This window comes from Phalacrocorax aristotelis, chromosome 17, assembly GCF_949628215.1.
Source record: "Phalacrocorax aristotelis chromosome 17, bGulAri2.1, whole genome shotgun sequence".
Taxonomy (NCBI): Eukaryota; Metazoa; Chordata; class Aves; order Suliformes; family Phalacrocoracidae; genus Phalacrocorax; species Phalacrocorax aristotelis.
The window spans coordinates 6,635,058-6,661,113 of record NC_134292.1 but is presented as its reverse complement, the minus strand read 5'-3'; the positions used below and the strand labels follow the sequence as shown (position 1 = coordinate 6,661,113).

The 26,056-nt window shown below is 41.9% G+C and overlaps 1 protein-coding gene across 1 annotated transcript in view; it reads right to left on the bottom strand.

Annotated features, from left to right (window-relative positions):
• Positions 1-623: 623 nt before the first annotated feature.
• Positions 624-26,056, bottom strand: part of NUP188 (nucleoporin 188) — a 29,124-nt gene continuing 3,691 nt past the window's right edge. The window contains exons 5-44 of the mRNA XM_075112638.1: positions 25,631-25,711; positions 25,130-25,174; positions 24,408-24,500; positions 24,130-24,249; positions 23,507-23,718; positions 22,623-22,737; positions 21,900-22,100; positions 21,089-21,178; positions 20,454-20,519; positions 19,816-19,935; positions 19,234-19,360; positions 18,942-19,097; positions 18,443-18,569; positions 17,723-17,810; positions 17,554-17,630; positions 17,274-17,388; positions 16,822-16,942; positions 16,524-16,590; positions 15,963-16,091; positions 14,643-14,776; positions 14,153-14,259; positions 13,111-13,317; positions 12,285-12,454; positions 11,874-11,943; positions 11,147-11,214; positions 10,331-10,526; positions 9,743-9,820; positions 9,302-9,387; positions 8,720-8,865; positions 7,414-7,595; positions 6,830-7,030; positions 6,062-6,154; positions 5,691-5,849; positions 4,767-4,904; positions 4,308-4,382; positions 3,368-3,577; positions 2,495-2,626; positions 2,283-2,353; positions 1,712-1,841; positions 624-1,482 (exon numbers count right to left, since the gene is read on the bottom strand). Coding sequence (XP_074968739.1) covers positions 1,312-1,482; positions 1,712-1,841; positions 2,283-2,353; positions 2,495-2,626; positions 3,368-3,577; positions 4,308-4,382; positions 4,767-4,904; positions 5,691-5,849; positions 6,062-6,154; positions 6,830-7,030; positions 7,414-7,595; positions 8,720-8,865; positions 9,302-9,387; positions 9,743-9,820; positions 10,331-10,526; positions 11,147-11,214; positions 11,874-11,943; positions 12,285-12,454; positions 13,111-13,317; positions 14,153-14,259; positions 14,643-14,776; positions 15,963-16,091; positions 16,524-16,590; positions 16,822-16,942; positions 17,274-17,388; positions 17,554-17,630; positions 17,723-17,810; positions 18,443-18,569; positions 18,942-19,097; positions 19,234-19,360; positions 19,816-19,935; positions 20,454-20,519; positions 21,089-21,178; positions 21,900-22,100; positions 22,623-22,737; positions 23,507-23,718; positions 24,130-24,249; positions 24,408-24,500; positions 25,130-25,174; positions 25,631-25,711 — 4,974 coding nt within the window. The 3' untranslated portion in view covers positions 624-1,311. The remainder of the gene's footprint in view (positions 1,483-1,711; positions 1,842-2,282; positions 2,354-2,494; positions 2,627-3,367; positions 3,578-4,307; positions 4,383-4,766; positions 4,905-5,690; positions 5,850-6,061; positions 6,155-6,829; positions 7,031-7,413; positions 7,596-8,719; positions 8,866-9,301; positions 9,388-9,742; positions 9,821-10,330; positions 10,527-11,146; positions 11,215-11,873; positions 11,944-12,284; positions 12,455-13,110; positions 13,318-14,152; positions 14,260-14,642; positions 14,777-15,962; positions 16,092-16,523; positions 16,591-16,821; positions 16,943-17,273; positions 17,389-17,553; positions 17,631-17,722; positions 17,811-18,442; positions 18,570-18,941; positions 19,098-19,233; positions 19,361-19,815; positions 19,936-20,453; positions 20,520-21,088; positions 21,179-21,899; positions 22,101-22,622; positions 22,738-23,506; positions 23,719-24,129; positions 24,250-24,407; positions 24,501-25,129; positions 25,175-25,630; positions 25,712-26,056) is intronic.

Sequence of the window (26,056 nt, the reverse complement as noted above, 5' to 3'; positions counted from 1 at the left end):
AATGTCTCTTTAGGAAAAATTTGGTACGTTACTAGCTCACAGCTACACTGAAATTTGATTTCTTACTTTAGAAAAGTCTGCCTAGATTTCAGGCTTAATTTTAAGCAACAATCACTGACCTGCTCTTACTGTGTCCATCACACATTTGAGCCTTGGAACTTTAAAGGGTTTGTTGATCTACTTGGGAGAGCTACAATAGCACAATGCAACTTCACTACAGACAGTGTCAGTCTTCTAGCTTGAACCTGCACCATCCCCTCCTGCTGCAACAGGCAGAGTAGCAGCCTGGAGCTGTGCACAGAGTAATCTGTGCGCATGGTCCATGCCATCATGTGCAGAAGAATCGCTCCTGAGGAGTATTTTATAGTGATGCTTGTTTAAATCCTCCTACGAGTTCCTCAACATGAGAGTAAGAGAAAGGGAGTAGGTGGGGGAAAGCCGAGGGAATCAACCTTTGACGATAATCACTTCAAACAGCATCTGGATCATCACTCACAAGCCGCAACTCGCCTCACTGTTCGCTGCGACTGCAGCCCCCAGTTCATGCAGCAGAAGTACTACACAGGATGGGCAATTGGTGCTGCAGGCTGCTGTGCCCAATACAACACCATGAACCCAGTTGCTGTCTATAAAGGTTTTAATATCAGTATAAATAGGGCACAGTTACAAAAATCTGCAAGACTGGAGCAATGGAATTTTGACTTAAAAACCTTGAGGCTTTGCTCTTCAGAAACGCACACAACACACAGGCTGCAGGGTGAAGGGAAGGCGTGAGCACACATACACCGTCTTGCTTGAACCATTCAGTACAAAAATAGCAGTAGAAAGATGGTCTCTGAATTGCTGGCTGATCCCTTGGTTGTGCCTTAACTGGACGCTGACTGCAAGGGAGAGGCAGATTGCACCTTGTGTTAAGAGCAGAGTAAATGCCCAGTGGAAAGTTTGTCTCCTCTCTCCATCCAGCCACAGCTTCCCCAGCTGAGGTACAAGCTATAAAAATAAAGGTTTTGACTGTTCAGCACTTGTACCCAGCCAGGATGCTCTAGCAGATGGAGCAGCCAGGCTGTGCACATGGGCTGATCACTGAAGAGCCGCACTCGGCTTTCCTTACATTCACTCCGCTACAGGGTTGCAAGAGTTCAGTGGGATGGCGCTGCTGATGTTACAGCTCGGTTTACACCACTGCCCACACCAGGCCTCCCTCCCTTTCCCACTCCTTGTTACGAGCTCTGCCAAAGGTGATGCCTTCTGTGGTGGACATGAATTGTTCTCCTGCAGGTCCTGAAAAGGGAGGCAGGGGCAGGATGGAATCTATCTCTGCACGTGCCGGACAAAGGCCTGCACGAGCTGAAACAAAGGCTCCTGCCCCTCAGGACCCAGCTTGGAAGCAGACTTTCCTTGGGGAGAGGGAAGAACCCCGCTGGCAGGTGAAGAAGGACCACCACGGCGGAAGTAACGAGACAGGCTGGAGAGCAGTGTACTCTGAAATTAGAAGCACGTAACAAGTTAGCTTCTTCTGAACACATGCCCCTTTACCCCCACAAACAGGCTGCCGGTGGCACAGGAACAGGCACCAGTACGTGCAGGCCAAGATGCCTCTGGCTGACTCATGCTGGGAAATGGGCTCTACTGAGCAGCCAAAGACAAATGACCTTCTCCCACAAGATACATTTACACCGAACAGCGAGAAAGCATGGTACAAGCTACTTACCAGCTCAGAACTGAGCTCCTGTTTCATCCGCTGCTTATCACGGGGGTGCACGGCTGGGTCTCTCAAGTACCGAACAGCCTGGGAGATGAGCAGGTAGAAACAGTTTTCCATTGTAAACATGAGCAGAGACCTGCGCAGAGAAACACAAATCAGCAGGCACCAAAAAGGTCAGCACACTCTAGTTTCAAGGTCAAAGACTCTTAGAGAGACTTCACACACAGGGTACGCACGAGCAAACACTGCTACTGTTCACATTCTGCTCAAGCAGTGACACCCAAAAGGTGTGGTCCGCAGAGTAGAAACCCCTGTTGGCCATCAGGGAAGTCTGATTCAAATATACTGGTAAATAAGCATCACACAACTCTATATACTGCATCTTAGGATGGGATGGCTTCACACACCCTGCCACAAAAGTCCCTGCTTGCTTTGGAGAGCTTCTGATGGGCTACCTGAACTCCTTGGATTCAGAGTGAGCAGCTCTGAAGTGACATGAATGTAAACCTCAGTTCTGATCTGAGGAGCATTAGGTCCTGCTCTTGGCCATAACTAAATCAAACAGCTAGAAACTTACTTGAGGGTTTTGGTTCCCTCTTGCATATTTAGCCCTGCAGCCTGAGGGAAAGGTTCCTTCTTCTTATCCAGCTTAAAGGGAAAAAAAACAGACAGGCATTAGAGACAGGAGATACAAGAGGCAATATTCCTACTCTTCAAAATATCAGCAGAATGAGTGCTGTGAGATCACTGCAAGTGCTGTGCTCTCCCAAACAGAGAAATGGCTAGTACCTCTCCCAACATGTTAAGGGCCACGTTGACTGTGGCAAGGAGGGTCCCAAAGGAAGGTGCGACATCTGAATCAAAGGCTGGTGTGGTGAAACTCAAAACAAAGAGCAAGTTGTACTCAGCAAGGTCCAGTGACTGTGGAGAAACAGAAAGAGGAGTGAATGACCCCTGAGGCCATGAGTATGTTGTTGTAGTACCAGGAATACCTAGTCCCCTGTACCATGCTTTTTGCATGGAAAACTAGAAGCACTGAGATCATTTCCCAGATCTCAAGTATGCAGACGGAGCAGTAGAGAGCATTCTGTACAGTACTGCACAATCAGCCTTCTCCAGCTCCCAAGCAACACAGCTTGCCACCAAGTGGCAAGCTTAAGTAATGACTTTTTCCAGATTGTTTTCAAAAGCCCAGGCATATGTACATAGAGGCACAGGAAAAGGAAGTTAACTATCGAAAAGTTAGCAGCAGGACACTACCAGAATCAAGGATTAAACCTTCCTTCTCTGATCTTGGAGACCAGCTACTAAGTCACACCAACACAGGAGGATAACAAGAGGGTGTCTTCTCTGAAGAGCGACATTCTGAGGCTACAAACCTAGCTGGGTTACTAGTCTGCTCCAGTAACGCTACAGGAACACAGCGTTGTGCAGATCACACAAAAGCTCAGCCAAGCCTCCCTTTCACACTGATCAGTGCCTGATTCCTAAGGGGAAATCCTTGTGTCCTGCCTTCCTGCTTTGTGCGGCAGAACAACAGATGTATGGTGGGGTCATCATCTCAAGCAGGACAGAATGTGTCTCGCTGCACAGACCCAGAACATCATTTGAAATGCTGGGAACTCCCCACTTCAGGGAGAAGCATCTCTCCTCCTTCTCTACCTGATCAAGGAGGATCTGGCAGACATCAGGGGTGAAATGGCGCAGGGCAGCAAGAGATTTGCTGAGGATTTTCAAGAGGCTGTACTGCACTGTAAGCAGTGCTTTCTGCTCTGCTGCCTCTGACTCAGGGCTGGGATGTTTGGAGGAGGCCTGAGGATTACGCTGCACTCGTGGAGTCACACTTGATGGAAGGGAATCACCATTTTTTGTCTGTGGAGAAAGTAAAAAATAAACTCTTCAATACAGATATGATTATTTTTCAGTACTTCAGGGGGAAAAAAAGAGCTATGAACAAAAGGACTGAGGAAATAAGGCACCCAAAGTCTGTCACCTGCTAGGAGCCTGAGAATCTACACTTAGTCTGCATCAGGGGAGGCACTGCATTGCAGGGAGGCAGCTGCAGAGGCTATTTAGATTCCACATTCCAGAAAAAGAATCTCTAATCAACACACCAAGCCTCAGCCATGCTGAAATAACACATCAGTAGCAATGCATCGTCTCCACCTCAAGAATCTAAGGATTCCCCAAGAACAAGAGCTATCTCTCTTAAACAAATTAAAATCAGATCAAGGACACCACATCAACAGTGGCTTAATTATTGGCAGTACGGAGCACTACAAGCAATGCAGCTTTCTTGCTACAGTATAGACAGCTATAAGATGGTAACAGCATCATTCAAACGCAGGCTGCTGTTTCTCTAGGACTGACTTTACACAGTCCAGAGCTTTTAAAGTCCAGACTACTCTTTACACATTTTTTTTTTTGCTGTGAAGAAGTGCAAATCCTAACTATTGATGATTGTCAATAATCACTGCTAGGACTACTGACAATCAGTTCAACATCCAAGAGCCTTGATATTGAGTAATATTTGCCTTTTAACAGGGAGCACGGGCATGCAACACTCCTAACTTACAGTTCGGCTTACATTCCCCATCCTCACCTGCAGGTAGTGCTGGAGCATTTTGCGGCTGTGCAGGAGGGAGGTACAGGCCTGACACAGATAACACAGGTTCACCTGAAATAAATAAGATGAGGGAGAAATCTCTTAAAAGCTCAAAACCCATCTATTTGCTACCATTGGTGGTAGCTAGAAAACACAGTTAAACAGAACACTGCGATCAATGCAGTCTCTTGATTTCTCAGTATTTTCTCGGAGTCACATGGCACTAGAACCAGGAGCAAAACATTGAATTCCAAGCTACCATCTGCCTGCCCCCAAGTTACCTTTCCTCACTCAATTCAGACAAGGTACTGACAGAACAAACATGTAAATTACCTCAGCAAGAGTTCCTATTAAAAGAGCAGCAATAAAAGGTGATATAGTGCTATTTTCTCTTAACACATGCAAATCCCCGCACTCCAAGGCATGTATTATCCACAGCAGTATGCTAATTCCTACCTGCATGTCCCTCATTAGCTGTGGCAAGTGGAAATGCCACTCCTTTGTGAAATTTGAGAGCTGAAGAATGAAGCCAACAGTGTGATCAGCCTCTTCCAGACAGGCCAAGCTCTGTACTGTCCGTACTGCATTCAGGCACTGGAAAGGAAGGAGAAGTAAATCAGGGCAATTACAGTTTAATCACAAAAAGCCCATTCCCTTCTCTAGCAGAAAAAGCTGAAATACACAGGATCTGCCTTTAGGGACAGAAAATGCATTCATGAAAGTAGCTGCACAGCACATGGGTCAGACTCAGCACTTTATATTCACAGTCAGAGGTCAATGCATTTCATATAAGACTGCCATATTAAGACTGCTATTTGTCTGGGGAACATGCCTATAAACAGATAATTTGGCACCTAGTTACAAACAGGACTCTTCAGGATGTCTGCACTGACACAATCCAGCCAGTACAGGTATTTCAGTATTGCAGGATGTGAAAGCTTGCTGACCCAAATGGTGATTGAACTCTGACCACAGCATTTTCATTATCTGAGCAAGGCTGAGCTGAAACGACCTCCAAGAACAGCTCTCATCTTTTTCTTTGCAAAGCAGCCAGCCACAAAGCGAGTTCCAACCAAACTCTCACTTCTGCTACTGTGTTAAGCAGGCATATTAAACACCTGTAGCAAAGTTATAACCCCAAGAGTGAACATGAGGAACAGATGGTGACTGCCCAGCTCTAACAAGTATCATAACAACCATCCCGGCCTAACTATGTGGCTTGTATATTCTATCCTCCTTTTTCTGCTATTGAATTATTTCTGCTGTAAACCCTCTGAGGCAGGAGCCTCTTTTCAATGCTTCTGCACTTTCTGACATGTTTCTGCTGCTATTGCAACACAGAAGCCAAGTGAACCATCACAGAGGAAGTATATGACACACCTGAAGAATCCTCTCTTGATGGACACCAACAAAGTCTAATGCTTCCGTCAGGAAGTTGTATCTAAGTGTTTTAAGAAGGCGTTCCATCAGTGACATGGAGAGACGATAGACTCCAGGCCAAGACGGGGCATCCAGAGACTTTCGAGAAGAAGCAGATGTCTGAATAAATCGGACAGATACAAAAATAAATTACTTATTTACTTATTACTTATTGCCACACTGCTGCCCAGTGTAGCACACACCATCTCTGGGCTCTAGGGGTGGCTGCTGTCCTGCCCAGACCAGGAGGGCTCTGCTCCAACCACAGCCCACAAGGCAGGGCATGGCAATCTGTCCTGGCGCACTCCCACCCAAAACGAAGTAGCACGCACCTGGATGGCGCCATTAGTGCTGAGCTGGTACACACTCAAGAGGGGCAAGCAGACACTCTGTGTGACACCAGCTCCAGCCACTGCTGCTGCTCCCTACAAGACACAGAACAAACTACTGTTAAAATCTGCATATCTCTTTCCTCTCTGAGACTAAAGAGACTTATTTTTAATTAGATATTTCTGTCCTTCGCACCATCACCACCCATTTGGAGAACTTTCATCTACACACGCTTCTCTGTGTTGTTAAAAATTCAGTATCAAGAAAAGCAACACTCTTCTTCCAGTAAAATCTGACATGCGTCACTGTACTATGAATTCCATCCCAATATCACCTGGTCGGTACACACATAATCTTTGAAAAGGGCTGGCTTTGGAATGACCTTGCTTTCTCCTAAAGCCCCACACAAAGTTGAATTTGTAATAAACAACGCTTTATTGCAACTAATGAGAAAGCTGGTTCCAACACTTAATGCTGTTTTAACTAGGAAGGATAATTTGTATTGCAGAAGAATACATTCAGCAAAAGTGCCTGCTCTGAATTACAGGTCTGCTCTGGCTGGCTCAGCTCTTCCGTCCGAGACATCCCATTATCAAGAAAAACAAAGCAAACTAGGCAGGCACGCAGAGAGGACCTACTGCTTGCCAGCCTCTAAAATAAACACTTCATCTACAGATCATTGTTCAGCTGCATCGCCGGCAGAATAATGAGACATACAGTTCCTATTAAAAATATATAGCTATATGCTCTCATTTCTCTGCATCTCTCACCTGCTGAGTCCTTGCTAAGGTCAGCAGTAAATGTAATGAGGCCTCTGTGAAGTGAAGGTTTTGTTTAACTCTCAAGCTGATCTCCAATGCGGCAAAGATAGTAGGAAGCACAGGGACTTTCCTAGTAATCTGTAGCCAGTAGTCTCCATCTTCATCAACTTCACAGAGCTCTTTAGCCAGATGCAGACCCAAAACACACACCTGCGGTGACAAGGAAAGGAGAACGAGGTATAAGCTTGACATGGATGCCAAGAAAATCTTGAAAGCATTTACTAACACAACCTAAAGCTCAATCATTCTCAGAATCCCAAATTAAGGCAGCTGGTATCCCTCACATTATACTCTGCACAGCTCCTGGCTGTATTAGCAATTGTGACAACATTTTTTAGGACAGCTCTGGAAAAGAAGCGGCAACAGCCAACTTCCCAGACTAATGTGTACCAAAAAGACACGGAGTAATTCTGAAACAGAAATTGCCGGAACTTCCTTTGAAGGCAGAGGGCTGCAAGGCAAGTTGTTCCAAGCACACAGAGAACTTTAAAGAAAAGAAACATAGCTGCAAAGCAGATGAACAGGTCCCTTACCCCATCTCGCTGGTCCTTGTGTTTAACTCGGGAGGCATCATCTGTTTCCATGCTGTCCTTGTCATCTGTAGCATCTCCCAAGGTCAGGCTGTGTCGAGTCTGATCAAAGAGTGCAATTACCTCATCTTGGAGTGTTTCACACACGCTCAACACCAGCTGGGAGTACTGTGGGATCTCATTCACTGTGACACACACAGAATAGACAACGGTTAAGTACAAGAATTGTGTGTTAGGTTTCCAGTTCAACTGATAACATCACTGGGCCACGTTTCTTGGCGCTAGTATTTATTCTGTTTTAATTTCAAAACCTACAAAATAGAACAGAAGTAACTGTGACTATGTTAGCTGATCAAGCCTAGGAGGATATAATAAGGGATTAAATGGTCATCTGGATAATAAAGTCATATAAACTGATGACATTTCAAGGACAAATCAAGCACTACTATGGACAGATTATTCCATAACTGCTCATTACAGCATTTTCTACCCATTTCTCCAGATTGCTGGTAGTGTCCAGTGGGTGCAGTCTATATTCTGTGAGTCCATATAAATACCACATTCTCATCAAAAGCATTACAATAAACTTTTACCAGCATGACTTGAAACTCAAATTCAACAGGAAAAATAAATTAAAAAAACCCCCGAACCTCCACTTTCTATTTTCCAAAATATATGGGCTTGCAGAGCCCCAGCAGTGGGACAAGAACTGCACAGAAAGGTAAGCTGATACACTTCTCAACACCACGATTGCCTTTGTATGTGTTGTAGAGAAATACTGCCCAGATGCCACTGAGGGTGTTCAAGTGCCACTGCAACATAAGTTGCCCACAGGTGACAGAAGTAATGACCAGAGTAGCTTCTCTGTTTGTAACAAAATGTACCCGCCGAAGACTTCCTTGTGCTTGGGCCTTTTGTTATCTCTAACTAGAAATTAATGTCAGAATCTAAGCTCCACAATCACTGTTGGAGATGGCCTTACTAGGGTGTCCCTCCCACACCCACTGAGCTATTTTCAAAAACACATGGGAACCCTATCTTGTCTCTATCAAACTGATGGAATATAGGGGTTATTGTTGAGGAAAAAGGGAAGACATATACATACTGTGAATGATAAACCTCATCTCTTGCTAAAACTAGCTGAAACAAGTAAGAAAAAAGTAGAGAAGTCCCATGGGTTGGTGAGTATATTCAGCATCCTCTCCTACTACTAATGCCAAAAGCATTTTTATCTTAGAAACACTAGAGTGTTAGGGTATATTCAGCCATGGCAGCTCTGCTCTTGACACTCGTACATACACCACCTCACCTTTCATCTCCTTCATTTGCAGCACAGTGATAAGAGCTGAGAACACTTTGGCTTTGGTTTTCTCCATCATCTGCTGATCTGCCTGTAGTACTCCCTCCAGAATCTGCGTCAAGGAGTTTATGATTTTATCCACAGAACCCAACTCGCTGACAACAAAAAGGGAGAGCTCTTCAGATTAGACAAGATCCCTCAATAAATATATTGGCTTGACTGAGCTGTGTGTATCGTAAGTTACATGATCCACACAAATAAAAACAGTTCTTCCAAGTAAACTTTAAGTGACCACCTGGATCTCACTAAAGACATTCCACAGTACAGTGAGAATGCAGAACTGACTATCACAAAAGCTTTTTTGACACAATTTTCACCAGCAAGCAGGATGCCAAACCATAAATGTATTACTACAAGAGATTTCAGCAACAACCTACAGACATTTGCCATCCGAAAAGAGAATTTTATGATAAGGTTTCAGTCTTCTCCCCAAATCACTAAGGGAATCTCACTAGAGCAAAACACTTAAACATAATCTCCCAAGTTTTATTAGTCACTGCTAAATAGAAATTGTCAAAACAAAATACGTACCTCTTCCACTGTTTCAGCAGGATCAGAAGAAGGGTACATAGCATAGACCCCAGCTGCAGACAGGATACTGACATGGGAACTAGAAGCTAAGGAGAAATACTGCAAGAGTTACAGTTGCAACAGTCACATGTAAGAACGCTTAAGAAATCCTCAGCCCAAGCACCACCACCAAACGACCAGGTTTGTTCTTCAGCAGGTAGCAGCATCGAGGGAACCATAGTCGGGACCCTCTGCAGGGTCACCCAGTGATGACAAGAATAACACATACAAAATAAAGATTTATAAGAAGCTCATCAATTCGGGGAGAGAGACTTTGTTTTAGCCCAATTTCACAGGATCTAAAAACCTCTGATGGTGAGCAGCTGCAGAAACAGAACTCCTCATAGTACAAAGGAGATGAGCAATTGGGAAATCAAAGAACTGACAGGAAGCAGCACCTACCAAAACCTTGGTCCCATTTAGCACATCCAGAAACAATTGCTGATGAACTGCAGAATCAGTCAGGTGCATTATATCTGCCTAAGATCAAAGACAGAGATCAATCAAGAACAAAAGATGCACCTTCTTAGCAGTCTAACAGCAGTCTACTGTTTTAATTTGTTACTTTAAGAATTCACCAAATTTTATAGCTACTGAGTGATTACAGAAATCACTGAAGTATTACATTAACAGTTGACAAGAAGCCGGCCACGACTAATTTCCCTAATGGTGTATCCCTGCCTCACTTCACTCAGCAAAATCTCTTCAGGATTACAGAATTACTTAGAACTGCTATAAAAAATATATACTACCTCCCTCCTCTGCTCAGACAGACAATATGCTTATTTTGATCAAACAGCAAAACACGACCTACTCTAACCTCTTGTACCACGCTCATGCCAACTTGTGTTTTAAGCATATATATACAAGAAAATGGAAAGAAAAACCAGTGAATTCTTCATTATGGCTTAGCTGGCCCTGAGAAGTTGACATTGTATTATTCAAAATGTTAACTTCTGATTATCATGAAAGATAAGAGGTAGCTCTTACATGGCTAGTAGAGATTATCAGCAGCATCCGCCAGGCTGAGATCAGCATTTGATATTCTGTCATGGAGGCACAGCTGCTACCCTCTGTCTCTGCCACATGATACGCCAGTAACTTCACATATTCTGACCAATAGGCAAAGCGCTTTTTGGTGGAGAAATTCTTCAGCGTGTCTTTCAGGGACTGATCCAGTGAGCCCCTGACCAAATCAAGAGGACAAGTTATCTTCATTTATTCTTTGGTCAGAAAATATACTTCTTCTGAGATTCAGGTAGGAAAGCCAAGGGCACAGCTTGCAAGTGAAGGTTATTCCACATATTAGACCTGTGCAGGGAATCCCACTTTTTGCATCAAATGTGAAGGAAAAACACAACCCCTGAAGAAAATCTATGATTTTTGTTTTAAGTGGAGATTTTAGATAACTGTCACTTTTCAACATGTGAAAGGGCAGTTATGTTCCAAAAAACAAGAAGAGTGGGAGAAAACTGCTAAAATGTTATTCAGCAATCACTACAGTAGCTGAACTTAGCTTAGTTTACAATTAGTTTTAATAAATACTATATATTCTCATTCCAGGGCACAAGGAAAATACTATTACTAACAATTGGACCTACAGGCTGCATAAACACTGTAACATCTCTTTCTGCAACTGGTGATTGCAAGAATCTCAAATGCACATTTGTGATTTGTTTATAAATTACTGCTCCTCCCACATTTTCAAATTGTCCCTCAAAGCCTGCACGGTCTATCAAGATTTAACACAAACAGTTTAGATCATTAAAAAGTACAGAGACAAAGGAGAGACTACCAAAGACTCACTTGACAACATAGTAGATCTCCAAACAGATGATTTTCATGATTAAGGCACAGGTATCCAAGACACTGAGCTATAAAGAAAAAAAAAAAAAAGAGCCAAATCTGAGCACCTGGCTCTGCAGGTGAGTGGAATTCTGATTTATCCCTACCCATCTGCTGGCAGTGACTGATACTCTAGCTCTGCAGGAGACCTGTTTCTCCCATGATAGCAATAGTTATGTCACTTGACCATGGACTGGTGATAAGGAAAGAATGCTGTGTTCAAAGCAGCACTCTGAGCAAGGCCACAGGACTTTCAAAATGAAGAGGGAAACTCCCATAGAAAGGAATAATGGCAAGAACCTAATCGATTCCTCTGTGATACCAGTCAGCCTGAGCTATGCCTGAAAAAAAAAAAGAAAGGAGACTTTCTTTTGCCCAACATCACACAAGGTTTAGCATGGATACACTACAGACAGCACAGCTTCCAAAAAGTGTTACCACAGATGCTAGGTAACATCTATTTTTGTTTCATATATGAATAAAGAGCAGAGAATTTCAAAAGACAGTTCACAGCTGTACAGTCTCTGCAAAGCCAGGAAGCACTCACTTCATCTCCTGCCTGTGTTTAAACCACTTGATCATACCTGCTTTTAGCAAACTGCAAGCAGAGGGAAGAGCCACATGTATCACTTAGAAACCTTTTCTGAGAAATACACAACTACCTTCTTTTTGTTTGGACGTAACTCACCTCTGACGATTCTGAAGGCGGAGGAAGGGTCCCAAAGAGGGGATTGGTTAAATTTTCCCAGAACTTTGGCCTAAGAGATATATACAGAAGTAAAGTCAGTTATGTCCCCCATGCCACATGCCTAGCAGCATTTTGACTGTTCCAAACTTCACAGAAAATACACTTTGGTAAATACATGCTTATACAGCTTTGTATAAAAGAAAGAGAATGAAATATATTTGCTTCTGAACATGCACATACAGGTTCTCATCTTCTTTCGTGAGAGACTAAGTTCAAAGCCCATATGCTGCATACCCTTAGCAGGGCACGCATAAACTAAGATGCAAATGTCCCTGAAAAGTCTGATGAATCAAAGAAAAAGTATTTTGGAAAAAAGAAAGAAAAATACATTGTAGAAAAACAAGAACTCACTTTGTCCTTAGAACTAGCATGGCGCTGTCTCGACGGTCCTGCCACAGAGCATGCAGGAAGGCAATGGCAGCACGATGCAAGAGGGGAGGGCACCAGTACCTCTCCTGTTGTTTGGAGTCTATCAGCTCTAAGACTACTTGGAGGCAACTCCACTCCCCTAAGCTGAATTCCTACAGCAAAAGGAAACGAGACAGGGTACATCACTACAGAACCACTATGTAGGCACCTATTAAAGCAGAATGTGCTTGATTCCACTTGAACAATACACAGACAAATAAATCTTGAGCACATGATGCCATCATAGATTTTGCATATAACTACAAGGAATGTAGTTATGACACAGGAGAGAAAAAAATATTTTTAGGGGAATAAAAAAAAAATTAGCTAAGCTAAGACTTAGTAAGACCGAGCGCCTTCAGAAGGTCCCAGCCCAAGAAGACCTTGAACTGCAAGGTACCAGAATGGGTATTCTGGAAAATTAACATTGTCCATTGTACCTCCATCTTCAGGTTCCTCACTGTCTGACCACTGTCAGAGTCAAGACAGTGGGACACAGGGATCTTTGGTCTGACCCAACTGATGTTCTTATGTTAACTCAGTATCTGCCTTGAAACGTTGCAGAAAGTTTCTGTTTGGCTATAGGGAAAAGTGAAACTGGGATAGCAGCACACCCATTAAATGCAAGCACAAGCTGCATTTATCTTTACATTAAGTACATCAGGTTCCATGTCAGGACTATCAGATTTTAGAGCCTAGTGCTGTAAGACTGGTACGAATGCTACAATGAAAGACTAGTGAGTCCTTGGGCAAATATCTGCTATTCTACCTTTGACCCGTCGCTGCCGTCTTTCACTTCCAAGTTCAGGAACAGCTCAATGAGCCCAGGTTGTGTCTCCACCGCAACTGTGAGGAACTCCAGTATCATGACCTTAATACGCATGTCCTCAATCTTGCTCTGCAGGCGGGTGAGGAAGGCATCACGGATGGCAGCAGCATCACTACCAAGGCAGGCATAAACAGACATGGGAGCAACCTGCAAAAGGAAAGAAACATCAGAAGCAAGAATAATCAAACTCTACAGAATGCTTCTCCTCTATATAAAAGATGATATGCATTTCAAATTGAGACTCTGAAATATTTTATATTGAACAAACATATGTGACGGAACTCAAAACTAAGTTGTCATTAAGCAGAAGCAGCTTGCAAAGTGATCCAAGTTTTCCTCTTTAGCAATTCTGCTCTATCCCTCACCTATTTCTCAAGCGTTATGACAAAACTAGAAAAGACAAAGAGAAAAACAGTTTTAGAATAATGTGTCTTGAAATAAATAAACCCAGAGCTGGATTTATATGCTTGAATAAAACTGGAAATACATTCTCAGAAGGTCAGCAGCCAAAAGCAGTAAGTCTAAAAGGCAAAGTTGATTACTTCCGTTAATTAATTGGTTAAATTAGTTAAAAGGCTCCCGATAAAAACTTAAACAGGATCCTCTTCTCAGTAAGACGTTAAAGGTCTAGTTAAGAAGGTGTAGGAATTGTATTTAAGAGTGACTTGAGGAAGTTGCTCAAAAATGTGGAGAGATCAACTGGAGATGCAAATACTTTGCAGAAAACACCCCACTCGTGTGAAGCCTCTCAGCAACTGATGGACTTCTGAAACAGCAGAGGATTATGTTAAAAAACCAAGGGCCCTTTATGTGATTTTTAATGTGCTCTGTCTTACAGCTCTCAGTCCACAGTGCCTTCAACTGACTTGCATTAGGCTCCCCAATACAAAAAAGCCTGAAGAAATTATCTTGAAAGAATTTCAGTGGTGGAATCAATCACAAGGGGAGAAGCAAAGGAGCACTTGTGTGAGTCTCATCTTACCGTAGCCAGTCGTTTGAGCAATTGGATGGCCAGGCGTGGAAGTGCAGGGTCATGCTTGTGGTAAATGTATTTGGCCAAGACCGCAATAAGATTGTTTCCATGAGCACCTGGAGAGAACATGATTAAAATCAAAGAGAAGAAACTGCAACAAGGTGTAACTATCTACCACATAATGATTTCCATAGCAGAAGGTGAGAACTAGGTCAGTCTTCCAAAAGAACAAGGCATGAGCCCAGCCAGAGGTACTAATGGCAGCTGGTTTCCATTTACAAAGAAGTGAATAACAAGCCACATTTGCTTAATACTTTAGAAGCTGTCCCAGAGGAGAAGAATGCCTCAGAGGAGGGAGAATAGGCCTTCTGCCATCACCAGAAACCACTTTCTGGAACACTGATATCTTATCTACTGTTTGTAATGAGACACACACTGACTATACGCAAATAACAAAAAAGCATAGCTGCCCAGGCCATCCCCACAGAGAAATACATACCATGCTGAGTAAGTGCCTGTTCTAATGGAGATACCACACTAGAGGGAGGTTTCAACCGGATGACATTATTGGTAACCGAGAATGCCAGCTTAACTGTTTGGATCAGCAGTTGACCTTGGCCTTGTGACTCATCACTGTGTTCCAAAAAGAAACCAAAGTAACTAACTGTGTTGACAACTGACCATTATTTGTACAACGTTCAAAGAGGAAATTCTATACTCCATCAATCAGGAGTTATAATATATTTTTACTCAGTCTGTCATGTCACCACATAACAGCTGCTGAAATACAAACCCCCACATACCCACAAAAAAAAGTCCACCCAGCCCCGAGTTTTCAGCATCAAACAAAGAAGAAAAATAGCCTGACAGCCTATTGTCGCTTTTTCCCCTACTTTGGCATAGAGAGATCTAAAATGTGTTAAGACAGGGAAAGAAACATTTACAGAACCAGTCTTACAAAAATTATAGAGTACCAAAACCGGATGAAGAGAGAAAACTGGCTGTAAGTCTGGTATTTTCCTAAGATTTTCCTTATCAGATAAACACTCTGAAGAGACATTAAAGCCAAAAGATTTCTCAGATAGGTCTCACTTTTTCTTTAACAAGTCTGGATTCCCTTCCAGACTTGTTTTGAAAGAAAAAAATGGCAAACTCTAACAGAAACAACCTGCTAGCAAGTTTGGCTGGCCATATGTCAAGCAAGGTTGGCAAGGAAAAGGGAACAGAGGAAAGGAGAAAGATTCAAGCCTCAGTGAGGGCCACATAAGGAGGTTAAGGCGCTCAACACTGGAGATATCTTCAAGACTTCCAGAGTACTTCAAGCTGCCTTCAGAACCACCCTGAAAAGACCGATCATCCCTAGCAATTCCAAAATTACAGTTCAAGGTTTATTACAATTTATTCATGAGTAGAGCTTCATTTGAACTCTGGGGTTACTTGAAGACACAAGACTTCTAACATTGGCTCTACTCATCTTGCTTCCAATTCACTCATGCAATCTTATAAATTGCATTCAAGTGAATCCTTTATCAAAAAAATTTAACTGCTAGCAAACATTAAACAATTGAGCACATCTACACCCACCAGCAGGCTCCAAATATAATTTAGAAATAGAAAACTAAAACAACTGCATTAAACAGATAGCGTACAGAAAAGACTATATATGGCTCTGGAGCAAACAAGGCTTGTTCCTCCAGACCATACGAGGCAGGCTGTCGTGGCTAGCTGCTATGCTGATTCCCAATTAAATTAAAGCTACATTTCAGATATTATCATTTGCTTCTCTCCTCACACTACTGAAATGAAACACACCACTCACCTGCTAGACTGGGAGGCCATTACCATATCAATAGTGTCCACACCAATTCCCATGATGTTAATGACAGCCTGCCCTGCTTCAGTGTTGGCCAGGCTGAAGATGCACAAGGACTGAAGGCTGGGGGCATTGCTGTGAGAAACGAACATACAGGACATCAGCACTAGCAGCTGATACTTCCAGTATTTTCCCACATAGCCCTCAGAAAACTACCACAAAGTAACCTCTTAATTTCTACACCCCCACTGACCCCCACGTTATTCTCCCTTCTACTTTCTTCAGAGTGGATACACCAAACAGGAAAGTGGATGGCAGTCTGTCCTAGGAAATCTAATTACTGTTTTCTCTTTCTTCACCAGGAATTCTAAACAACAATGTCCCTAATCTTTTTCTACCCTTCCTGTACTCAGTAACACTGCAAACAGATGAAACCAGCACTATGCAACTGTGCCAGTTCACCCCTAGTCATTTATATTCAAAAACTGAAACAAAAAAGATAGTAACAGAGCTCTCCTGCACTGAAAGCCAGGCTACTTCAGATCTGAAATCCATCACCTGTCTTACCTGCTGCGAGGATCCATTTCAGGGCACAAATTCAGTATAGCATGGATCAACTGCAGAATAAGGCATCCTAAAACAGAGATGAAACAGACTACTCAGTTCAGGAAGATCTGTTGCCTAGTTCCTAATATTTTCAAACAAATCACAGCATCTAGCAACACTGGTAGATGTCCAAAGCAGATCCCAAATGGCTGCTAGAAAGGAATGATACAAAAAGGAATAAAGATTCACATGTTCTCTCTGAGAAGACAGGTGATCCTTTTGATACCCTCATCCTCCTCCCCCCACTCAACGTCCTTACCAATTTTCTCTCTTACTCCATGAGAGTTATAACGCCATTTGTGGTAATTTGGTAACATCTCCTTCAGGACAAACACAATGCAAGGCACAAGTCCTTGGCTCTGCGTGCTACCAAGCTGTCCCTAAGAGAAACAGAAATGTTATTGTCCCCCTTCTGGTTAAAAGGACAAGAAACCTTTTGCAGGAAGATATGCATATGTCTTTAAAGCATGAGAAAACTATTGAGCATTTATTGATTTACAAGCAACTTCTGTTCTTTTGTAGATCAGATGAATCAGTTTTTTGAAAGAATCAGACTACAGAGAAAGCACAAGCAGTAGCACAAAGGGAGTGTCAACCAATGATTACTCATAGAGACCCGTTGCAGAGGGAATCTCGGACATGGCCGTATTTCACTTTCCTATCACACCAGCCTACAGCTGACTTCACATGCACCATTCCTGAAGCACTCACCCGGACTAGAGTCGTGATCAGGTTCAGGAAGGAGATGGTAACACTGTACTCGCCTTGAGGCTGTTCTATGCTCATCAATAGGTTTCCATAGCCCCCAGCATTCATTCCCTCTGCACTGTGAAATCAGCAAGAGGGTTCATTACATGAATAGCAGGACTCTGACATGAGCAAGAGATGTCAGATGCATAGATTTCACACTGGCAAAAAGTTCTTAAGACAGGTTATGAATAGGTTAGGAGAAAACCAAAAACAAAAAAAAGGCCTGGGGAATCATGAATACCTAATCATGTGATTCATACTGGACACTGGATTGGCAACAAATGGTAAGAACCCTGTATGGTGAAGGTCAGTCCAAACCTGCAAGAGATAAAGTACAGATGTTCCCTCTCACTCACATATACATGTCTACTAGTTCTCAGACCTAGCAAACCCAGAAGGTCATTTCTTACCTTGGCTGGCATCCGAGCAGCCAGTACTGTCAAACAATTGACACAGGAAGCAATAACATCCACAGGGGGAGAGATTACAGTTGTTAGCCTAAGAAAAAGAAATATTATGCATAAAATCCACTGCCACCTGTGGCCTAGCCAATATACTATTGTTTTGATCAAAATATCTTCTCTCTCACTGAATTACACAAGTATAAAACCTAATGAGGTAAATACAGACACCAGAATCTGCACTTTCAGTCTAGACTTGCCACCTCCTCCTCACACCTGAGTCAGATCAATTTACTCCAAGAGGCAAGGCTGGCAAGACGGCAGACTGTCACAGTGAACACTGAGTATCCAGCAGAACATCAATTCCCAGGCAGTTAACACTGAGCGGAGAGCTAGTAAGCACAACCAATTTTAACTCCAGGAAGTTATTGCTCTAACGATACGCTTTACTCCCCTTTCACGTAAATACAGCTACCAATAAAAAATGCCTTACAATTGCACAACACTCAAGAAAGAAGTGGAAGAGGGGCCATTCTGCTGCATCAAAGCATTAAACAGCGTGAAGTCGGAACAGTCATGAGAACTGAACACCAGTCTTGGGGAGTTCAAGCACCAAGACACACTTCTTGCAATGCTCTTGGCAAAACCAGTAATTAGCCATCCTTCCAGCTCATTATATCTTCTCAGGTACCCCAGCTGTTAGTGACTTCATGCCAGGCAGTGACTTACCTCTGCAGGAGCATGTAGATTCGTGACGTGATTGGCAGAAGGCAATCTGCTATTGATACATCAGTGCTGATGACTTTATGAACCAGATCAATTATTGGCTTGACCCTCTGGCAATGCTGAATCACATCTGGGTAAAGAAAACTAACACTAGCATGCAAAATCTTACTTAAGCAATAATCAAATCTGGAACAATACACATTAATCCTACCACACAATCCCAAGATCATCTTCCATACCAAAAAACATTTATCTATCTCAACTTTTCTCTCATCTATAATTTATCTCATCTCACTATGCTCTCACACACTCACATCTCACATGCTTTTGGCCTTCTGAAGTGAATTTTACAGAATTATAATAATAATTTAAAAATCAGGTTTCTAGGAAAGTGTTCCATGGTCCTTCAGGAGTATTTAGAGCTGTTCAATCGTACTATGAACCTCAAACTGATACCAATTAACAATTATTTATTCTCTTTTACGCTCCCAGCCTATCTCACCTGCTGTTGATACGACATGGAGCAGCATCTCAATCTCACAGGTAAACAGTGTCCAGCTGCTGTAGGAATACTCCCACCGTACCAAATAAGCCCGATCGTCCAGCATCACTTGGCCCACTGTTCCCTGAGGTATCCGCAGATTTGTTTGACCTAGTCCTGAATATTGAAGAAGAAGGTGAAAAAATATCACAAACTTACCGATGAGTTAGAATCCAGATAAAGAATTAAATTCCTCAAAGCATTTCAAAAATCCCCAAGGTATTTCAGTAAAAGGTTAAGTCAGTTTTGTTACCAAGTGGATAGAGGAGCTTTGGGGCCTGTCTTCGCCAAAGTGTGCCATCTTCATGAGAGATCACATCAGGAGGTTTATGCTTGTACAGTTCGATATAGAACGACATTTTATCCAGGAAACTGTATACCTGCATACAGAGAGAGCTTAAAACAATACAGACAAAGAGCCAGACCTTCTTAAAAATTAATCAACTAGGTAATTTCCAGGAATAGGCAAGTGTTGTTGACATGACATCAACCCTACCAAAACATTATTAGACAGCCCACATGTCCAGACAAGTCTCATGTAATTAATCAGGAACTTCTTTTGAGTAAAGTACAGCCTGAAAAATTAGGCGGTATCTTAATCTTCAGGCATTAGAGTTGAAAAGTTTTCTAAAAGCCAGAAAATAAGTGTCCCGCAACAGCACAGGACTAAAAAGGAGCCCTGTCCACTGTTCTTCAACAAAAGCTTAATGTTTGTTATCTAAGATTCAAGCGAGATAAACGGTTAAAATGGAAAGAAAGAATCACACAGCATTATCACACAGCATGTTATCCCTGTCTTGAAATCACCTCCCAAATACCAAGAGAGATCCTGTACCTTTTTTGCAGTAGATTTATCAGACACAAGGGCTTGGAGCAGCTGAAGGAGAGGAGTAAGAAGATGGGGGAACATCCCACACACACTGTCCAGGATAATACCCAGACCCGCAGTAGGTTCCTGGAGGTGGAAACAGAAAACAAATGTCATATTACTAAAAACAAATGCTAAAAAGGTCTCAATACAGTACAAGGATACAGTTCCTTTTTAAGTTGTACATTTAACATTAATCATGCACAAAAGTATCACTCCAGTCCTTGCACAGACTAAAGCATGAGGCAGTGTGCAAGTATAAGGCAGGAAGTAAGACTATAATGCATTACATATCCTAATTCTGTGACAACAAAAAATAAGCATGATGCTTTTGCCAGCAGTTAGTTCAATCCTTGCAACCCAGCCCTGGTTTAAACTATCACCTATATTAAAACTTGTTCCAGTATCCTTCAAGAGTAAAGCCAAGGCTGTACCTAAAAGGCAGGAAAGGGCAAAAGTAAATCAAAGATAGATACAAACGAACACTCGCTCCTCAGGCCCTTCTAGAAACTAAATAAATACAGTCTGTTCCCTTCCTAAAAGAGGATGTTTTGTCAGGTTTTAGTTATAGGCAAGGTAAGTCAAGAAGTTGCCAACACACTCACCGTCTTCCAGAAGAGCTGAGGAATGCTGGAAGCTGCCAGAACTTCACATGCAGCATCAATTATATCCTTCAAAGGAAGAGAGGACCAAGAAAATAAAAGTTACTTTACACGGGGAATTTCATCCCAACCAAGTTCTGCCACATCTTTGGAATTTAAGTTCCATGTTTATCAGCCAAGACATAACTACTTCCTCTAGTCAAAACAGGAAGAAACACCCAACACACCCAAACCCCCAACACACAGCCAGACTAAAGCTTTAACATGAACGGACTGGCCAGGACAGATATGTGCACTATGTCTGCAAAGGGCTATATGATGTCTTTCCAAACTTGGAAATGGAGTACATATTATTTCTGTTGCTTTGGCAATAACACATCAACAATTAGTTTCAGATCCAGAGGACTTCAAGTGCAAGATATACTCTTCCATTATTAAACAGCCAGTCTGCACAGGTTTTTACTAAGTTTGCATTGTGTAAATGCAGTAGGAAAACCAGCAAATCACTCTTTTAGATCTAAGTCACATAAAGTTTGCAGTTTCAAATGCAGGATTATAATTTAACAAAAGTAATTAGCATCAGTTATGACAGTTTATTTTAAATTAGGTAACAGAAGCAATGAGCCTTGGATGCTTACCTGCTGATTGCCCAATGTATGTAATTCCAGTGATGTCAGGACAAAGGAAAGAAGTCCATAAATACACATACAAGCTGTGCTGGCAGTACACTGGAAAGAAAGGATACACAAGGCCATTATAGGAAAGACTACAAATTCAGAACACACTGTAACTGTACTCAGTCTGCTTTACAAACTGAGTAACTGCCTTTCATATACATCCTTGCTGCAGTCAGCACAGGGGCAGCAGAAAACGAAGCAGTCATTAGTTAAGCTCCATGTCAGCATGAAATATTTCACCAAAATGAGAAATCTTGCCACTACCATTATCATTAGAAATGCCTTCCAAACATCAAAAAAGCAGCACTCAGTGTTCACCGAAATCGAAAGGATTTGCCTTCACTGGTTTCTGCCTATGAAGTACTTTACTCTCATACACGGTACTGTCTAACAAAACCATACGCAGATAATAGTGCAGAGTTAGATCACCTAACACTCAAGATCCCCAATGGCAAGTACGCTCATGGAGGCAAATCAACAAATGTAATTAAATGCAGTCTATTCTGGTCAAAAGAGATGTAGTTCCTCAACTTGCAAAAGCTTTTTTTTTTTTAATTCCTTGAGCATAAAAATCTGTTTCATTTCAACTTGATTTCTGATCCTCACTGAAAGAAAGTAAGATGATAAAACATGCTTTACTGCATACTCTGCTTAAAACCAGATTCAGTTTGAATGAACATTGGTTCAAAACCATCCACTTCCCATCATACCTTTACATCAGTAGCAGCTGAAAATTTTGAAGAGCTTACATATATGATTATAAGAAACTCACATTCTTCCCCCCACTGCTCAGCGATCGCAGAAGCTTTGTCAGATACTGGAAAACATTCAGCTGGATAGCAGTGCTGCCCATTCTCCTGATAATGTTTGTTGACTCCTCTGGATTTACAGTGTGACGGAGCAGAGCCCAGGCCAGAAGGACCAGAGCATGATGTGAGACATCCCCTAACTGCAACAACTGACTGTCCATCTCCTGCACAGAGACAAGACAAAAGCAAAATAATTAAGATCTGAAGGAAGTTAATACTCAGCAAGCATATAGCTGATTGTGTCTTCTTGCTAAGTCACCCTTCCCTTGCAGATAATTATTTCAAACCAGCAACTGACCAAATTATATACTTGCAGCCTTGGTCTGTTTTTCTGCATGGTTTACTGACTTAGAGTTGGTCTAACCTTAGATGTTCTCTCACCTAAAAGCACTGACACTACAAAGCTTTTGTTTCATTCCCTTCTGGAAATTTCACAATGCCTGTTTCTTTGCATGCATCTTTCTTTAGAGAAAGGCCCAGGATAACCAAGGAAATATAAGGGGTAGAGGAATTAATTTTGTTCTTACTTGCCCCAGAATGTTATGTGGATGCTAGTTCCAACACTTTATCAACAAACCCAAGGATGAGAAACTTACAGACATAATCTTTGAACAGCACTGCTTGGGTAATCACAGGAAGTTCTGTATTGTTAGGCCTGATGAGGGGTTACTCTGCCAGTGCTTTACCTGGTGGATGCGGTCATTATTGGCTAACTTGTGCTCCTCTGTCCTGTCATCCAAAGCACGCTCATGGAGGGAATCTATTTCCATGCCCTCTACCAGAATAAGAGCACTAAAGTAGCTACAAGCAGGAAAAGAATAAAAACAAGTAGGTCAGAAACTTTATTTAAGAATTCAGAGGATTTTTTTAAACCAATAAGTGGTCAAAAACAACCTTTAGTTTGCCTTTTTCAGCTGTTCTTTGAAGCAATAAGAAATTACATTAAATTAATAACAGGTAATCCAGGGTTTGTCTTGAAATGCTAGTACATGACAGATTACAATCTTCAGAACTACAATTTCTGCTTGAAAAGGTCACTGAAATTTGAAGATAGCTTTTCCACCTTTGTAACTCTCTGCCACCTGGCAGGATTTTCATTCGCCCTGGCTGCAGCTCGAGGTACGTCCCATGCAGCAAAACGAAGACATTACTGCCATTCGTAAGCACACCCACAATAGCTTGAACTGAGGCAACACAGTTAACAATACAGGTCAGAGAGGGAGTGCTAGCCTTCACACAGGTAGCAGCCAGACTACTAGCACAGGATAGTGAAAACGCAATTTCACTTTACCACTAGACCACCTAAGAAGGAGTGGCACCGTGTCTTCGCTGCCATTCTTACCAGAGACAAGATTATATACTAGATTAAAGCTAGTATGTGGATACCTCTCTAATTTGCAATCACACCTTCATTTTGCCACAAACCTCCAAGGTGACCAGAAAAGCTATTTCACCTTCATCACAATAAGCTTGGCTTGAAATAGGGGTGATTTTAAGAGGCAGCAGCAAGAGTTATAAATGCTTTTTCCTGAGGAAAACAACTCACTTCGCAAATATACATGATACTTACCCAATACGATCTACCAGGTGATCCATGCTCTCATCTACCAAATGTCTGTTGGTTTGTCTAGTGCCAAATCCCTGTTCTTTGAACATCTTTGCAAATGCCAGAAGCTCATCAGGCGCCATTTCAAAGTATGCATAGTAGAGGAAGATGACTTCCAGGAGCATGGACTGTTCACGGAGACATTGCACAAACCAACGGGAAACTTGACGTTCTGTCTGCACAAGGGAAATTTCTACCATCAGATGTCGAAGCTCACAGGTCAGCCAAAGCAGTTAGAAACTGAGAAGTGTTGAAGCAGTTCAACAGCTTGTGCAGGCAGCAGTTTGTAGCAATGGCAAGGAAAGCCACTGTAAAAACAAGGTGTGCTGATACAGAGAGATTATGAACAACTACACATAAATGGATGCGTTAGCCATGGGCATTCCATGGATTTATTATAAGGAACAATACGTTCCGTACAACTCTGTTTCTGAGCAAAAGTGTGTTCTGTTAGAGAGAAAATACATTTCAGGTTTCTTGGACCAGGAGAAACATCCTTTTTAACTGCATCTGCACATACACATTTTCCAGTACACTACATATAAGGACTTTGTAAGTTTCATAAATAATAGCAAGAAACAAAATACCATGAGATTTCCATGTGTTTCCCATGTAGGAGCTTCTGCTTTGTACAGTGCTTCAAACTGTTTCCGGTAATTAGGAACTAGTTCCTTGTCCAACTTTTCAACACACTGGAAGTATTGTGCCTTAAATAAACAAATAAATAAATTAACTTCTCACATTTCTTCTCACACAACTTCTCGCTCACTTGCATTTTACAATCATAAGTGGACAACTACTACACCACTTATATATTTAGCCTATTTCAATTACATCACATCCAGGAAAAGGTTCCTGTACTCACTGTGTAAGGGTGCCTCTCGTCCTGAAAATAAGTAAGTAGATGGAGGACACAGCGCAGAATGCAGATCCTCTCTTCATAGTAATAGTCAGCAAGCTGTGAATATAAAGTGTCATTGATATCAGTTCGGTATTGCATCCAACTCCCAGACACTTCCCCCTCCCATACACTGCCAAGGCCTTCATCACAAGAATATACAGTGCTAAAAACATTACTGCAGATGGAGTTTCAATTAAGCAGTTTTTAAGTTATCTGGAAAAAACCCACTTAATTAACTTTACAGAACTCAATAAAATATGCCCATAGGGACATATCTATAATTACACTGCTATGTGAGGAAACTTGGAAAAAGAAGGCAAAAAGACAGAGACAGGTCTCTCATTCCTTATCCCTACTATCCTCTGCCAGATATGACCATCAGTCTCCATTTCAGAGTTGTCACTTCAGAGAATAACATATAAACCTATAAGCTTTGGAAAACATGTGAGCATACATCTGCCCAGCTAAATTCCCTGATATTAAGCCTACAATTTCCTTTCTGTAGAAACTATTAACACTGTTCAAATCTTTATGCACATCCCTCTATTTCAGAAGCATCTTCTAGAATCTGTTCTTTACATGAAGGAATACTTCAGTTATTCCAAGGTTTTCTGGATCCACAGAAATAAAGCTGGTTCTCTGTCAATAGATCTTTGCAACAGAAAACACAAATGGAAACGACTAACCTTAAGCATCAGAGCCTGACTCTGCCTTTCATCCTGAAGAACTGTCTGTAAGCAAAACACAATAAAATAAATATCTGCTGCAGAAATACCTACTGACAAAATACATATTCACAAAAAAAAGACTGAAATAAACAAAAGAATTTTTCTCCATTTCTTTTGAAAGACAGATTCCAAAAGTACAAAGCAAAAACACTCAGTTTGTAACTACGTGTTTGTTCTTCATCTCCATTCACTCTCCTTCACAAATCCGAACTTTCCTGTATTCCTGTGATAGAGAGAGGAGCTGAGTTCCTGCAGAAAGATTCAAACAGGAAGACATACTAGAAAGTTAGGCCTGGATATCTGCTATCACACTTCCTTAAAGCAGCACTTTAGCATTGTACGTTCAGAGAAGAAAAGCTACAAAGCCATTTCCACTCCACATGTGACCACATGCATCAACAAACTACTGGTATTACGGAAAGATGTGGAGTAAATAGAACATAAATGGGAGATACAGACCTTCAGGGAGTCCCTTGTTCCTCTGTAATCCTCTTGAAGATAACACTGTAACAACTGCACACTCTGCTCTTCATCCAGCCCCTGAAAAACAGAGAGACTCTCTGAAATTAATAAGGCAACTGAATTCATTGAAGACGAAGACTCTTTCCAAATATTCAGGCAGCTCTTCAAAACAACTAACTTCCAAAATATGTGAAAAGGAAATTTTTGCATCAGGCAGATGCTTGCTTTAGTCAGCACTGCTGTTTAAAGCTAAATACGTAAGCTTTGATGTCACTTAGATGTAGCCAGTTTAACTTCAGCCAACGGGTAACAGTGATTTTAAAAAAGGGTACCAGCAGTCACCGAATTCCAACTTCTGGCTTGAAGCAACATAACCTTGCAGGTAAACCAACAGGATTTTCAAACATGGCAACTGATTTAGGG